The sequence below is a fragment of the Salvelinus fontinalis genome, chromosome 18 (assembly GCF_029448725.1).
Source record: "Salvelinus fontinalis isolate EN_2023a chromosome 18, ASM2944872v1, whole genome shotgun sequence".
In the NCBI taxonomy this organism is placed as follows: domain Eukaryota; kingdom Metazoa; phylum Chordata; class Actinopteri; order Salmoniformes; family Salmonidae; genus Salvelinus; species Salvelinus fontinalis.
Genome location: NC_074682.1, coordinates 50,174,784 through 50,191,618, shown reverse-complemented (window position 1 = coordinate 50,191,618; position 16,835 = coordinate 50,174,784). Strand labels below are relative to the sequence as shown.

Here is a 16,835-nt window from a genome sequence, read left to right as displayed (position 1 = left end):
CTGAACACATTGTAGCCATACGACTCTCTAAAGATGTTTGGATGTGTTTGGAGTATGCATCACTGTTGATCCTTGTCTTCAGCATCTGCTCTAATTTTATTGAAATACTTGATTGCAGTAAGTTGTCTCAAATTGATCAAAGACAGTAAGCAATAGAGAGACAGTCAGACAATGTAAAGGCAGGCGTCACATATCTCCACATATTGGAGAGCTTTCTACTGTCTTTTTACCGACTGGGCTATTGAAGTAAATTTTATTATCGCTGAAATATTGATGCCCTCAAAAAGAGTAGATTTTCTCTGTGTGCATTTATTTGACTTGGGGACTATTCCAAATGAAAAGAAAGAGGGGGCTATGTTTTGCATTATTCCCCCGTTTTACGACAAATACCTAATGAAAGCCCCCGCGAGGGCGATCGAGTCCTGTATTTAATTAAACCTTTATAAAATATTAACGTGGGAGACAGGGGCGCTTTCCCCCTCAATTCCCGCCTGTTTTGCGAGATGGGTCCTACAGGCTATGGAGCCCGAGTCCTGCTTTCTAATTTCATATTGGAAGGGAGTAGCAGTTCAAATGTGCAGTAAAGCCACAGGATGCATAGGGGGCTGCTAGAATGTCTTTTAATCACTTTAGAAGAAGTCATGGCAGATTTATAAGGGCTCTTTAAGTTCATTTGTCGGCTCCAACCATGTTCATGTTCGTACCGCAACTTTAACAACCTTTAGAAATGACTTCTAATTTGAGGGGCCCCTATTCTGTGAAGGGCACGCCATGTGGGGATTGTGTAAATCACCAGTAGCACTGCAGCGTCTTTTGTCATGGTACTGTTGATGACAACCCTAGAGGGAGGCGAGTGCTTCTCCTCTTTCCTCTCTCACCGGCTGTGAAATAGGAACTTTGCTTCTTGATGACTAGAGAGAAAATCTGACATAAAAGAAAGAGCAAAGCCTTGACAGTTCTGAAAAGGGCATCCAATAAAGTGCTGCAAATGTATATAATAAACATGTTGTGATTGGCAGGTTCAAGGTTTTTTTTTTATATGACATTTTGACAATGGTGTAAAGTACTTCAGTAAAAAATACTTGAAAGTACTACTTAAGTAGTTTTTTGGGGTATCTGTACTTCACTATTTAAATTGTATCCAACTTTTACTTCACTACATTACTAAATAATATTATGTACTTTTTGCTCCATATATTTTCCCTGACACCCAAAAGTACTCGTTACATTTTGAATGCTTAGCAGGACCGGAAAATTGCCTTATTCACGCACTTATCAAGAGAACATCCCTGGTCATCCCTCCTGCCTCTGATCTGGCAGACACATGCTTTGTTTGTTAATTATGTCAGACTGTTGGAGCGTGCCCCTGGCTTTCTGCACAAAAAACAACAAGAAAACGATGCTCTAGTTTGCTTTATATAAGGAATTTTGAATTATTTGTACTTTTTACTTTTAGTTTTGATACTTATGTATATTTTAGCAATTACATTTACTTTTGAGACTTAAGTATATTTAAAACCAAATACTTTCAGACTTACTCAAGTAGTAATTTACTGGGTGACTTTCATTTTTACATGAGTAATTATCGAATAAGGTATCTTTACTTTTACTCAAGTATGACAACTGGGTCCTTTTCCTCCACTGTATTTCGAACATATCTTATTTTGGAGTATGGAATTCTATACGTACAAATCCAATCAAATCAAATTTTATTTGTCACATACACATGGTTAGCAGATGTTAATGCAAGTGTAGCTAAATGCTTGTGCTTCTAGTTCCGACAATGCAGTAATAACCAACAAGTAATCTAACCTAACAATTGCACAACTACTACCTTATACACACAAGTGTAAAGGGATAAAGAATATGCACATAAAGATATATGAATGAGTGATGGTACAGAACGGCATAGGCAAGATGCAGTAGATGATATAGTGTACAGTCTATACATATGAGATGAGTAATGTAGGGTATGTAAACATAAAGTGGCATAGTTTAAAGTGGCTAGTGATACATGTATTACATAAAGATGGCAAGATGCAGTGGATGATATACAGTACAGTATATACATATACATATGAGATGAGTAATGTAGGGTATGTAAACATTATATTAAGTGGCATTGTTTAAAGTGGCTAGTGTTACATTTTTACATAATTTCCATCAATTCCCATTATTAAAGTGGCTGGAGTTGAGTCAGTATGTTGGCAGCGGCCACTACATGTTTGTTTATTGGCTGTATCTTTGAAGAGAAAGTGAAGGATAATTCTACATCTTATCTGATGCTGTGAAATCTGAGTACTGCATTCACAGTAGTGTCAACTGTCAGTCAATGAAATCAATGCATTTTATAAATATTTTTTCATTAACTCCTAAAAGCATGAACTCTCAGCTTGACTTTAATTGCCTTAATTGACAGATCCACACGGATTCGGACGAGGGCGAGGGGAACATCAAGTACACCATCTCCGGGGAAGGAGCGGGCACTATCTTCATCATCGACGAGCTGACGGGCGACATCCACGCCACCGAGCGATTGGACCGCGAGGAGCAGAGTTACTACACCCTCAGAGCTCAGGCCCGGGACCGACTCACCAACCACCTGCTGGAATCCGAGTCAGAGTTCGTCATCAAGGTCCAGGATATCAACGACAGTGAACCCAAGTTTCTGGAAGGGCCATATATTGGGAGTGTGGCGGAGCTTTCACAAATGGGTAAGAGGATAACCAGGGAGGAGTGTCTGAATGTGGGTCTTGACACAAACCTGTTTGCCTGGCATCTACTACCATACCCCTTTCAAAGGCACTTAAATCTTTCGTCTTGCAAATTCACCCTCTGAATAGCAGACGTACACAATCCATGTCTTTAACCTGTCTCTGAAGTGGATTTAACAAGTTAAATCAATAAGGGATCGTAGCTTTTACCTTGTCAGTCTATGTGATGGAAAGAGCAGGTGTTCTTAATGTTTTATATATTCAGTGTACATTTGAAGAGATGTGTATATGGTGCGATTTTTACCCAGGTCAGATTTGGACAATGCTACCCAACCCAGTCCCAAGATAATGATCACCAGAAGGTTTGATAGTTTGTGAGGAAGTGGCAGACGTTGTTTATGCCTGTGTGTGATTGTTTTCGATGTACAGCAGAACATTGTTTTGCATGTATGTGTGAGAGGGAATCTACTTGTGAGAAGGGGATACTAGGATAAATGTAATGGATCTCACCCTCCTTCGCCTCTGATTGGAATTCATTCCTGCTACCGCAGCATGTTTTGGCCCTTTTCTGTCGGCAATGCTTATTGAAACAGGAGAAAGAGTAGAGAGAGAACAAAAGAGAGAGAGAGAGGGAGAGAAAGAAAATATAGAGTGAGGGGGTGATGGTTAACGTTCAAACCCTCCTCCTTGTTACCCCACCTTTCAGTCAAATTACACATTAAGTGAGTGTGCACTTCATGTTTTATACATTGAGTAAAGTGTCAAGGCTAATGAGAACTGCAGTGCTTAGTCAAGCATTTCCCTCCGTTTTGTTTTCTGGTCATATTTTCTCTTCCTCTAGAACAACAGCTAATGGCGTTGATCTGGCACCACTGCGATAAGGTCAAAGTCAATGCGGTGCATGGTTGAGAGGCTGAGGGCTTGGGTGACAGACTGACAAGCACTGAAGCAGACCTCAACCCAAACACAGCCTTTTGGGGGCCCTCTGCGAAATGCTGTTGCACTTTTACAGCTAATTTCCATCTTATGCCATGTTAATATCATATCTCAGTGAGAGTGACTAACAAAGTCAATGGGGGCCCACTGGAGGTCAGGGCCCCGGGGCACGTGCTCTTCGTGCCCGGTCGGTAATTTGACCATGATTACTACAAGTTTACATAGCTGGCTAGGCTAACTTACCAATCTAATAAATGTTAGCTAACAATACTGACATAACATGAGAAAAACTGCTGATGCAAAATCCCATTTTGAAATTGCACCTTGTGTATTCTACTATTCTAACTCTCAACAGTGAGTTGAGACCCCGAATGAGTTCCTATAAACAAAACCGTCCGGCGGCCCAAATCGACCGCTTATGCCTGGGGCCAGCCCTGCACAGGGCACTTAGGGCCACTGCGTAGGCCTAAGTGGTTACAGTCTCTACCCAGAGACCGTAACCACACTCTACCCAGAGACGGTAACCACTCTCTACCCAGAGACGGTAACCACTCTCAATTTCTATTCATTAGAATGGAAGTGTCCAAAAAAAATATATATATTTTTTCGCTTTCTAGACATGTTGGATTTATGGCTTATTACCATTCAGATTCAATTTGAATATGTTCATTTCAAACTTCAGATGGCTTCTAGGAAGTCATTCTGTACATGTCCCATACATTAAACTGCCACCATATCACCAAGCATTAACATTTGACTGATTGATTTGCAAACATCATCATTTATTTCTGGTGTTGCTGTACTGTAATCACTCTACCCAGAGGCTGTAACCACTCTACCCAGAGGCTGTAACCACTCTCTACCCAGAGGCCGTAACCACTCTCTACCCAGAGACCGTAACCACTCTCTACCCAGAGGCCGTAACCACTCTCTACCCAGAGGCCGTAACCACTCTCTACCCAGAGGCCGTAACCACTCTCTACCCAGAGGCCGTAACCACTCTCTACCCAGAGGCTGTAACCACTCTCTACCCAGAGACCGTAACCACTCTCTACCCAGAGACCGTAACCACTCTCTACCCAGAGACCGTAACTACTCTCTACCCAGAGGCCGTAACCACTCTCTACCCAGAGACCGTAACTACTCTCTACCCAGAGACCGTAACCACTCTCTACCCAGAGACCGTAACTACTCTCTACCCAGAGACCGTAACTACTCTCTACCCAGAGACCGTAACCACTCTCTACCCAGAGACCGTAACCACTCTCTACCCAGAGACCGTAACCACTCTCTACCCAGAGACCGTAACCACTCTCTACCCAGAGGCCGTAACCACTCTCTACCCAGAGGCTGTAACCACACTACCCAGAGGCTGTAACCACACTACCCAGAGGCCGTAACCACTCTCTACCCAGAGGCCGTAACCACTCTCTACCCAGAGGCTGTAACCACACTACCCAGAGACCGTAACCACTCTCTACCCAGAGGCCGTAACCACTCTCTACCCAGAGGCTGTAACCACACTACCCAGAGGCTGTAACCTCTCTCTACCCAGAGGCCGTAACCACTCTCTACCCAGAGGCTGTAACCACCCTCTACCCAGAGGCTGTAACCACTCTCTACCCAGAGACTGTAACCACTCTCTACCCAGAGACTGTAACCACTCTCTACCCAGAGGCTGTAACCACTCTCTACCCAGAGGCTGTGACCACTCTCTACCCAGAGGCTGTGACCACTCTCTACCCAGAGGCTGTAACCTCTCTCTACCCAGAGGCTGTAACCTCTCTCTACCCAGAGGCTGTAACCTCTCTCTACCCAGAGGCTGTAACCTCTCTCTACCCAGAGGCCGTAACCTCTCTCTACCCAGAGGCCGTAACCACTCTCTACCCAGAGGCCGTAACCTCTCTCTACCCAGAGGCCGTAACCTCTCTCTACCCAGAGGCCGTAACCTCTCTCTACCCAGAGGCCGTAACCTCTCTCTACCCAGAGGCCGTAACCTCTCTCTACCCAGAGGCCGTAACCTCTCTCTACCCAGAGGCCGTAACCTCTCTCTACCCAGAGGCCGTAACCTCTCTCTACCCAGAGACGGTAACCACTCTCTACCCAGAGACGGTAACCACTCTCTACCCAGAGACGGTAACCAATCTCTACCCAGAGACGGTAACCACTCTCTACCCAGAGACGGTAACCACTCTCTACCCAGAGGCTGTAACCTCTCTCTACCCAGAGACCGTAACCTCTCTCTACCCAGAGACCGTAACCTCTCTCTACCCAGAGACCGTAACCTCGCTCTACCCAGAGACCGAAACCTCTCTCTACCCAGAGACCGTAACCTCTCTCTACCCAGAGACCGTAACCTCTCTCTACCCAGAGACCGTAACCACTCTCTATCAGAGACCGTAACCACTCTCTACCCAGAGACCGTAACCACTCTCTACCCAGAGACCGTAAACGCTCTCTACCCAGAGACCGTAAACGCTCTCTACCCAGAGACGGTAACCACTCTCTACCCAGAGACGGTAACCACTCTCTATCAGAGACCGTAAACACACTCTACCCAGAGACCGTAATCACACTCTACCAGAGACGGTAACCTCTCTCTATCAGAGACGGTAACCTCTCTCTACCAGAGACGGTAACCTCTCTCTATCAGAGACGGTAACCTCTCTCTACCAGAGACGGTAACCTCTCTCTACCAGAGATGGTAACCTCTCTCTACCAGAGACGGTAACCTCTCTCTACCAGAGACGGTAACCTCTCTCTATCAGAGACGGTAACCACTCTCTATCAGAGACGGTAACCACTCTCTATCAGAGACGGTAACCACTCTCTATCAGAGACGGTAACCACTCTCTATCAGAGATGGTAACCACTCTCTATCAGAGACCAGTGGCGATTAGTGCAGTTTAAGATGAGGGAGGACACTTTTTTTCAGGAGCACGGCCTTCCATTTACCCATTTACCCAGTTAAATGTAACATTGATAGGTTTAGGCTACTACATGATACTCAAATTTTCATGAAGTTGCTACAACCTAGCCTATGAATGAAAGTTTACAACGTAGGTGAACACAGGCCAGTGACACATGGATAGACAGTAACACATTCAATAATGCCTTGCACACTCCTGACTGGATTTCCAAGCCAATCATTTCCAAGCCAAACCATATCATAACTGCTACACACAGCCTACTTCGTTGTCACCATATTGGCTGAAGTAACTTCATAGTCCACATAGCTAATAGGACTAACGCATCAGTAACATGCACATGGGACACATCTTCAGCCAGTAACATGCACATGGGACACATCTTCAGCCAGTAACATGCACATGGGACACATCTTCAGCCAGTAACATGCACATGGGACACATCTTCAGCCAGTAACATGCACATGGGACACATCTTCAGCCAGTAACATGCACATGGGACACATCTTCACCCAGTAACATGCACATGGGACACATCTTCAGCCAGTAACATGCCCACGGGACACATTTTCAGCCAGTAACATGCACATGGGACACATCTTCAGCCAGTAACATGCACATGGGACACATCTTCACCCAGTAACATGCACATGGGACACATCTTCACCCAGTAACATGCACATGGGACACATCTTCACCCAGTAACATGCACACGGGACACATCTTCAGCCAGTAACATGCACATGGGACACATCTTCAGCCAGTAACATGCACATGGGACACATCTTCAGCCAGTAACATGCACATGGGACACATCTTCACCCAGTAACATGCACATGGGACACATCTTCAGCCAGTAACATGCACATGGGACACATCTTCACCCAGTAACATGCACATGGGACACATCTTCACCCAGTAACATGCACATGGGACACATCTTCACCCAGTAACATGCACACGGGACACATCTTCAGCCAGTAACATGCACATGGGACACATCTTCAGCCAGTAACATGCACATGGGACACATCTTCAGCCAGTAACATGCACATGGGACACATCTTCAGCCAGTAACATGCACATGGGACACATCTTCAGCCAGTAACATGCACATGGGACACATCTTCACCCAGTAACATGCACATGGGACACATCTTCAGCCAGTAACATGCACATGGGACACATCTTCACCCAGTAACATGCACATGGGACACATCTTCAGCCAGTAACATGCACATGGGACACATCTTCAGCCAGTAACATGCACATGGGACACATCTTCAGCCAGTAACATGCACATGGGACACATCTTCAGCCAGTAACATGCACATGGGACACATCTTCAGCCAGTAACATGCACATGGGACACATCTTCACCCAGTAACATGCACATGGGACACATCTTCAGCCAGTAACATGCACATGGGACACATCTTCAGCCAGTAACATGCACACGGGACACATCTTCAGCCAGTAACATGCACATGGGACACATCTTCAGCCAGTAACATGCACATGCTCGCTGTGCTGTTTTATGGCCTTGGTGGAAAGCTGTTGTGTAATAAGAAGAAAAAGAAGAAGAAAGTAATGCGGCATATTCATTTTCACTTAACGCTGCTGTCATGTTCTTCCTAACATGGCCCTGCCATAGCTCATGGCCCTTACAAGAGAGCGCCCGGGAACCAACATTTTTTTGTTTACATATCATTCAAAGTCTGCTTGTTGTTTCAGATCGGTTAACGCCAAGGAGGAGAGGAGAGGAGAATTAACTAGGCCTGTCAGGCCGAAGATTAATTCAGAGGGATCATTCGCCGTTGTCCTGCGAAAACATGGTCTGGCTAATGAAATCTGAGTCTTAAATCAAATTTGCGTTGCGACGGCAATTGAATTTTGCACTGAGCCGTATGAATGTCTTCATGTTCGGACCATTGGTTGAACCATTGGTACGGACCATTGGTCAGGCTGCTGTACAGGCTGTTTCACCTCTGTATTAAAGGTCCTGTCAGGATAGTGGAACGTGTTCTATGTAGTTAGATGTTGCAGGAAATGTAGTACAGCTTATACTTTCAAACTCATCTTACTCAGACCTTACCAGAGATGTACTTGAGGTTTCAATTCCACCAGGATTCTACCTAATGTAGATCCATGATAAGGGATCAAAAAGTTGATCAAATTGATGAATATTGTCAGAACAATAGTGGTAGAGTTAGCATATTTTTGTGAGTGCTACTCTCTTTGCCCACCTATTGTATGTTCATGGGTTCTGTAGTGTCTTCCTATGTAATGTTGCTACCCTATTATGCACACATGTATCTGCAACTGGGTAAAAGCAGCAGCTAGCAGAGCAAATTGTGGCTAGCTGTGGGGTCAGCCAGTTTGTTCAATGTTAATGCGAGGAGCCAGTGCTAACGGTAGCCTGAGAGAGCCCTCCACACAATGAAGGCTTCTATCTATGCCTTTGATTAATGTCTGTTCAATTTAAAAACACCAGGACATCCTCTCTCTTTGAGTCTTTTTTATTTTATAAATAAATTGGCCCTGGCATTATTGTAAATTATGCGGCCGTGTTAAAAGCTAATGTTACCTACCGCTGTCCATTTGCGAGCCGTGGTCAGCCGTCCATTTACAGTCCAAAAGCCATAGTTACTTTACGCATAGCTCTAATTTAGCTCTGACAAAAACAGTCATTATATGTCAAGATGGACATTTCTGAAAGCGGAGATTTTATTCACACAGTCCACACAGAAGTTGGTAATGGTAAACAAACTACCATAGGTCTACTAGCTCGGTGTTGAGGAGGTGGTTCAAGCATGAGGGTGCGTGCGGAGGTAGATAAGTGCTCACAGCGTGGCTGCTAGGCATTGCTTATGCGACTGAGAGGAGTATGATTTATCTTTCCAAGTGGTATGCTCAAGATGGAAAAACCCACTTTGCTGAAAAAGATCATTTATTATATTTGATGTGCATATACTGTACTGGTGTGTGCAGGGCAGTGTGTATATCTCTGTGTGTACATGTTTATGGAGCAAGATCGTATACAGCAGTGACTCGACCAGTGTGAAAACAGTTCTGGAAAAAAAACGGCACTTGAAAAATAATAATGGCACTTTGTGTCGCCTATGGCTTTGCAGTACACCACACAATTTACTTGCTGGAGATATGTGTTTGCGACATGGATTTTTCAACTTTTTAACAAATACCAGTCTTTTAGTTTTTTTGCTGACAATTTGAAAATAACATATTGAGAAGGGCTTGAATTGGATCAAACTCTGCCTTTTGTTAGCTCTATAGAAAGAGAAGCCATTAATATTTGAATGGGATCCATCTCCTCGCTCTTTCAGACCATGGCAGCCAAAGTAGGGGTTTAAATATTTAGCTTTAGTTTATACACCATGCCTAGATTTTCAAAAACTTGCGCTACATGAAAAAGTGATGTCACACTTGTTCTGTACATTTTCTAAATGATCCACAGAACTTTTGGGAATTGTATTTCTTACATTTTGTTTGTCAGGTACAAACAATGATGCATAATTTTTCTGGACAAAATTGCAGTTTGTGTGTTTAAAGGCCCAATGCAGCTATTTTTATATCAATATCAAATAATTTCTTGGTAACAATGAAGTACCTTAATATAATAAATTGTTTTCTATCAAAAAAATATTTATCAAACGAGAATTTTGCCAGGACTGTCTGAGTGGGGTGGGGAAAACAGGAAATGAGCTGTTATTGGCAGAAAGGTTTGGTACTCTCTTTGTTATTGGTCTATTAACCAATCTACCACATGGTGATGTCACCATGGAAAGCTGAAACTCCCACCCATGCAAACCCGCTGATTAGAAGGTCCCTTGTAGATTGTATTTTCAACCAGCAACAATCAGGAAATAACACTGATCAAATGGCTTCACACTTTTACAGTGTTGATTCCATCAGCTGTTGTACAATATGCTATCCAACACAGAAAAAAATGAATTTTGGCGGCACTGAGACTTTAAAATGTCACCCTCAGACATGCAACATAGGCTGCATTTATACATGCTGCCTAATTTCAATATTTTCCCACTAATCAGATCAGCTTCTTTGCCATAATTGGGAAAAAAATATCAGAATTGGGCTGTCTTTGTTAACGCCACCAGAGAGCCTCAACGTAGATAGACAATACAAGTTCTATATCCATGTGGATCAAAAGTATAAAATACAAACCTCATTGGACAATGATCATTAGTGTTCATCCATTATCCCATAATCCCCAAAAGGTCACACTCCTTGACCTAACAGAAAAAGTCAAGAAAGGTTACCTTCCATTCTGCATGGTAACAACCTTACTTGTAGGGCAGGGCCTTCAATTAGAACAGACCTTGGTTCAAATGCTGTTTGAAATCTTACAAATTATTTGAGCATTTGCCCTAGCCTGCATGAAGTGCCGGATAACAAACTGGGCAAGTGCCAAATCGAGACTATCCTATTAACGGGACCTGAAGAATTGTAATATCCTATGTTTCTCTGAGTCGTGGCTGAACAAGGACATGGATAATATACATCTTGCTGGCTTTTATATGCATCAGAAGGATCGAACGGCCGCATCGGGTAAGCTCAAGGGGGGAGGTGTGTTTAGTTAACCCTATAATTCCAGAGACCCCAGCAAAAAAAACAGCTTTTAATTTATGACTTTCATTTATCTGGATGTCCATCCCTTATATTTAGCCTCACAATTAAGTGTTTTACCATTTTCCTTTCAGGACAACCAAGTAGAATAGAAATACATTTGACATAAACAGTTGCATTTATGACATGAGTTTTATTGACAAATGTTAATAAAAAAAAATAAGGTCCGCCAAAGCAAAAACCTGATAAAAATGAATTTATATTAATGCTGTAAGTACAGACATTGTTTGCTCTCTGGGAAATAAGTATCCAACTAGTCAGTGAGAACTATGTGGAGTTTGTGACAGCAACAATGCAAGCTTATTACAGTGCGATGTCCTGGGATTCAAAATGATCTTCTATGTAGAAGATCCCCTTACTTTCTAACGACTTTTGTGTAGCTTTTGATCGTCATCATAGATAGCTTTTAATAGTTTGTTGCTCAAACCATTTGGACTCTACATACGTTTTTGTAAAAAAACTCCGCAGCCACGGGCCCCTTAGGGATCCGTCGATGTCTGTAAGACCTTAAAACAGGTTAACATTCACAAGGCCGCAGATTAGAAGGACACATGCGCTGACCACCTGGAAAGTGTCTTTACTGAGATTTCCAACCTCTCTCTGACCCAGCCTGTAATACCTACATGTTTCAAGCAGACCACCATAGTGCCCAAGAACACCAAGGTAGCACTCAGATATGTAGCCAAGAAACGCTTTGAAAGGCTGGTCATTGCTCACATTAACACCATCATCCCAGACACTTTGGACCCACTCCTATTTGCATACTGCCCCAACAGATCAACAGATGACGCAATCTCTATTGCACTCCACACCGCCTTCTCCCATCTGGACATGAGGAACACCCATGTGAGAATCCTGGACTTTCTGACAGTCTGCCCCCAGGTGGTGAGTGGAGGCAACAACACATCCGCCATGCTGACAGTCAACTTAGTCCCCTCCAGTACTCATTGTTCACAGACGACTGCGTGGCCGCGCACGACTCCAACACCATAATTAAGGCGCTACAGAGGGTAGTGGGTACGGCCCAGTATATCACTGGGGCCTAGCTCCCTGCCACCCAGAACCTCTATACCAGGCGGTGTCAGAAGAAGGCTAGCGGTACCGATGCACCTTGAACAGCTTCTACCCTCCAGCCATAAGACTTCTAAATAGTTAGTCCGGCTGACTATTTGCTTAAATACTTAACTATCTGCATCAACCCGTTTTGCACAATTTTTTGGACATCTGATGAACCCATGTCTGGTATAAAAAGCAAGGAAGCATATCTCCAACTGCTAAATGTATTATCATAAGAGTGTATGCGCTTGCAGTTGCTGGACTATTGTATCTGTCCATGAAGTCAGGCAAGCTCAATAACGCACAGATAAAAAAATATATATATATTTAAAATAGTATTTGAACCTATGTCTGGTATAGAAACAATAAGAAAATTGCTCAAATTGTTGTCATTTGTGGGTATGCTTTTAAGACACAGTGCATTCGGAAATTATTCAGAATCCTTGATTTTTTTTCCAAATGTTGTTACGTTACAGCCTTTTTCTAAAATGTATGAAATTGTTTTTTCCCTCCTCAATCTACACACAATACCCCATAATGACAAAGCAAAAACATTTTTTTAAACATTTTTGCAAATGCATTAAATATAAACTGATATCACATTTACATACGTTTTCAGACCTTTTACTTAGTATTTTCTTGAAGCACCTTTGGCAGCGATTACAGCCTCAAGTCTACACCTGTATTTGGGAAGTTCCTCCTATTTTTCTCTGCAGATCCTCTTAAGCTCTGTCAGGTTGGATGAGAAGCATCGCTGCACAGCTATTTTCAGGTCTCTCAAGAGATGTTCGATCAGGTTCAAGTCCGGGCTCTGGCTGGGCCACTCAAGGACATTCAGAGACTGGTCCAGAAGCCACTCCTGTGTCATCTTGGCTGAGTGCTTAGGTTCATTTTCCTGTTGGAAGGTGAATCGTTGCCCCAGTCTCAGGTCCTGAGCTCTCTGGAGCAGGTTTTCATCAATGAGCTCTCTGTACTTTGCTCCGTTCATCTTTCCATCAATCCTTTTTCCCAGTTCCTGTCACAGAAAAACATCCCCAAAGCATGATGCTGCCACCACCATGCTTCACCGTAGAGATGGTGCCAGGTTTCCTCCAGACGTGACGCTTGGCATTCAGGCCAAAGAGTTCCATCTTGGTTTCATCAGGCCAGAGAATCTTGTTTCTCATGGTCTGAGAGTCCTTTAGGTGCCTTTCGGGCTGTCTTGTGCCTTTTACTGAGGAGTCGCTTCCAAATGAAATGAAATGAAATTGTGTTTGTCACATGCGCCGAATACAACAGCTGTTAAGCTGTTAAGAAGCCTTTTGGACCTAGACTTGGCGGTCCGGTATCGCTTGCCGTGTGGTAGCAGAAAGAACAGTCTATGACTAGGGTGGCTGGAGTCTTTTACAATTTTTAGGGCCTTCCTCTGACACCAACTGGTATAGTGGTCCTGGTTGACAGGAAGCTTGGCCCCAGTGATATACTGGGCCGTACGCACTACCCTCTGTAGTGCCTTGAGGTAGAAGGCCGAGCAGTTGCCATACCAGGCCGTGATGCAACCAGTCAGGGTGCCATCTGGCCATTCTTTCATAAAGGCCTGATTGGTGGAGTGCTGCAGAGATGGTTGTCCTTCGGGAAGGTTCTCCAATCTCCAGAGGAACTCCGGAGCTCTGTCAGAGTGACCATCGGTTTCTTGGTCATCTCCCTGACCAAGGCCCTTCTCCCCCATTGCTCAGTTTGGCCGGGCGGCCAGCTCGGTACCCTGGTACCCTTCCCTAGATCTGTCCCGACACAATTCTGTCTCGGATCTCTACGGACTATTCCTTCATCCTCATGGCTTGGTTTTTGCTCTGACATGCGCTGTAAACTCTCTGACCTTGTGTGTGTGCCTTTCCAAATCATGTCAAATCAATTGAATTTATCACAGGTGGACTCCAATTAAGATGTAGAAACATCTCAAGGATGATCAATTGAAACAGCATGCACCTGAATTTTGAGTGCCATAGCAAAGGGTCTGAATACTTATGTAAATTAGGTATTTCTGTTTTTTCTTTTTAATAAATTTGCTATAAAAAATCTAAAAACCTGTTTTTGCTTTGTCAATATGGGCTATTGTGTGTAGATTGATGAGGGGATAAAAACAATTTAATGCATTTTGGAATATGGCTGTAATGTAACAAAATGTGGAAAAAGTCGAGTGGTCTGAATACTTTTGGAATGCACTGTATTTGCACACGATTCACACTCACCCCAAAGTGGTCCTTTGTAGCTCAGTTGGAAGAGAATGGCGTAGGTTCCCAGGTCGACCCCCAGGTCAATTCCCAAGTCGACCCATACAAAAAAATGTATGCGTGCATGACTGTAAATTGCTTTGGGGGAAAAAGCGTCTGCTAAATGGCATTTATTACTATTATTATTATTATATTATTTATTATATTAATGGTCAACACAGTCTCAGACTGGAGCATCAGTGGGTGAACATTGTGTGAACGTTTTCGCTGGTTTAATCCTGTGATTGATGTGGTTCCCTTCAAAGGGGACCCTGGCCAGGAAAGAGAAGCTAGGACATGAGATTCATTTCACAGCCTTCACAGCCCTACCTGATGCTACCTGTGTTGATTGGCAGGGCACAGGGCTTAGGGTAGAGCACAGATCCCATTGTAGAGACTAAAGTAAGCATATGGCCAATATAACCTTTCTATGCTGTGGAGAGCTGTAGATTGCGGAGGTTACTGTCATGACAGCGACAGCCTATCCAGGCTAAGTGCAGGTGAGACGTGAAATGAGAGAGATCACAGTGAAGAGGAATGGGATGGGCCGACCGCATGCTTCGATCAATATGGCCCACGTCCAAGTCTATTTGTTTGCCTAGGAACATCCAGTGTTACAGACTCAACCCCTACGTCGTAACTCATTGATTTTGACGTGTCTGAAGTCGCCGAGCATGAATTGACATGGAAGTGGGAAAGTCTGATGTGTCACCTGGGAGCGCTGGATGGCAGAGCAGGCATATCCACTTTCAAGGGACATTTTTCATGCCTTGAGTGACATGACCTAGACATTTTAGTCGTGCATTCTTTTGGACATACAACATTGCTCTCGTAAGGATATTAAACTAAAGCACCAAGACCCTTTTTCATCCTATGCAATCTGGTTTAAGAGCTGGTCATGGGTGCACCTCAGCCACACTCAAGGTCCTAAACGACATCATAACCACCATCGATAAGAGACATTACTGTGCAGCCGTATTCATCGACCTGGACAAGGCTTTTGACTCTGTCAATCACCACATTCTTATTGGCAGACTCGACAGCCTTGGTTTCTCAAATTATTGCCTCGCCTGGTTTACCAACTACTTCTCTGATAGAGTTCAGTGTGTCAAATCGGAGGGTCTGTTGTCCGGACCTCTGGCAGTCTCTATGGGTGTGCCACAGGGTTAAATTCTCGGGCCGACTCTCTTCTCTGTATACATCAATGATGTTGCTCTTGCTGCTGGTGATTCTCTGATCCACCTCTACGCAAACGACACCATTCTGTATACTTCTGGCCCCTCTTTGGACACTGTGTTAACTAACCTCCAGACGAGCTTCAATGCCATACAACTCTCCTTCCGTGGCCTCCAACTGCTCTTAAATGCAAGTAAAACGAAATGCATGCTATTCAATCGATCAGTGCCCGCACCTGCTCGCCCGTCCAGCATCACTACTCTGGACGGCTCTGACTTAGAATATGTGGACAACTACAAATACCTGGGTGTCTGGTTAGACTGTAAACTCTACTTCCAGACTCACATTAAGCATCTCCAATCCAAAATTAAATCTAGAATTGGCTTCCTATATCGCAACAAAGCATCCTTCACTCATGCTGCCAAACATACCCTCGTAAAACTGACCATCCTACCGATCCTCGACTTCGGTGATGTCATCTATAAAATAGCCTCCAACACTCTACTCAACAAATTGGATGCAGTCTATCACAGTGCCATCCGTTTTGTCACCAAAGCCCCATACACTACCCACCATTGCGACCTGTACGCTCTCGTTGGTTGGCCCTCGCTTCATAATCGTCGCCAAACCCACTGGCTATAGGTCATCTACAAGTCTCTTATCGATGGTGGTTATGATGTCGTTTAGGACCTTGAGTGTGGCTCAGGTGCACCCATGACCAGCTCTTAAACCAGATTGCATAGGATGAAAAAGGGTATTGGTGCTTTAGTTTAATATCCTTACATGAGAGCAATGTTGTATGTCCAAAAGAATGCACGACTAAAATGTCTAGATCATGTCACTCAAGGCATGAAAAATGTCCTTTGAAAGTGGATATGCCTGCTCTGCCATCCAGCACGTGCTCCAGCAGGTATATCTCACTGGTAACCCCCAAAGCCAATTCCTCCTTTGGTCACCTTTCCTTCCAGTTCTCTGCCGCCAATGACTGGAACGAACTGCAAAAATCTCTGAAGCTGTAGACTCATATCTCCCTCACTAGCTTTAAGCACCAGCTGTCAGAGCAGCTCACAGATCACTGCACCTGTACATAGCCCATCTGTAAACAGCCCATC

The 16,835-nt window shown here is 44.0% G+C and overlaps 1 protein-coding gene across 5 annotated transcripts in view; it reads left to right on the top strand.

Annotated features, from left to right (window-relative positions):
• The window catches only part of LOC129815701 (cadherin-22-like), a 265,152-nt gene that overhangs the window by 132,473 nt on the left and 115,844 nt on the right, over positions 1-16,835 (top strand). For all 5 annotated transcript variants that reach the window (XM_055869744.1, XM_055869742.1, XM_055869741.1 and 2 more), the window contains one exon: positions 2,420-2,714. In XM_055869744.1, coding sequence (XP_055725719.1) covers positions 2,420-2,714 — 295 coding nt within the window. The remainder of the gene's footprint in view (positions 1-2,419; positions 2,715-16,835) is intronic.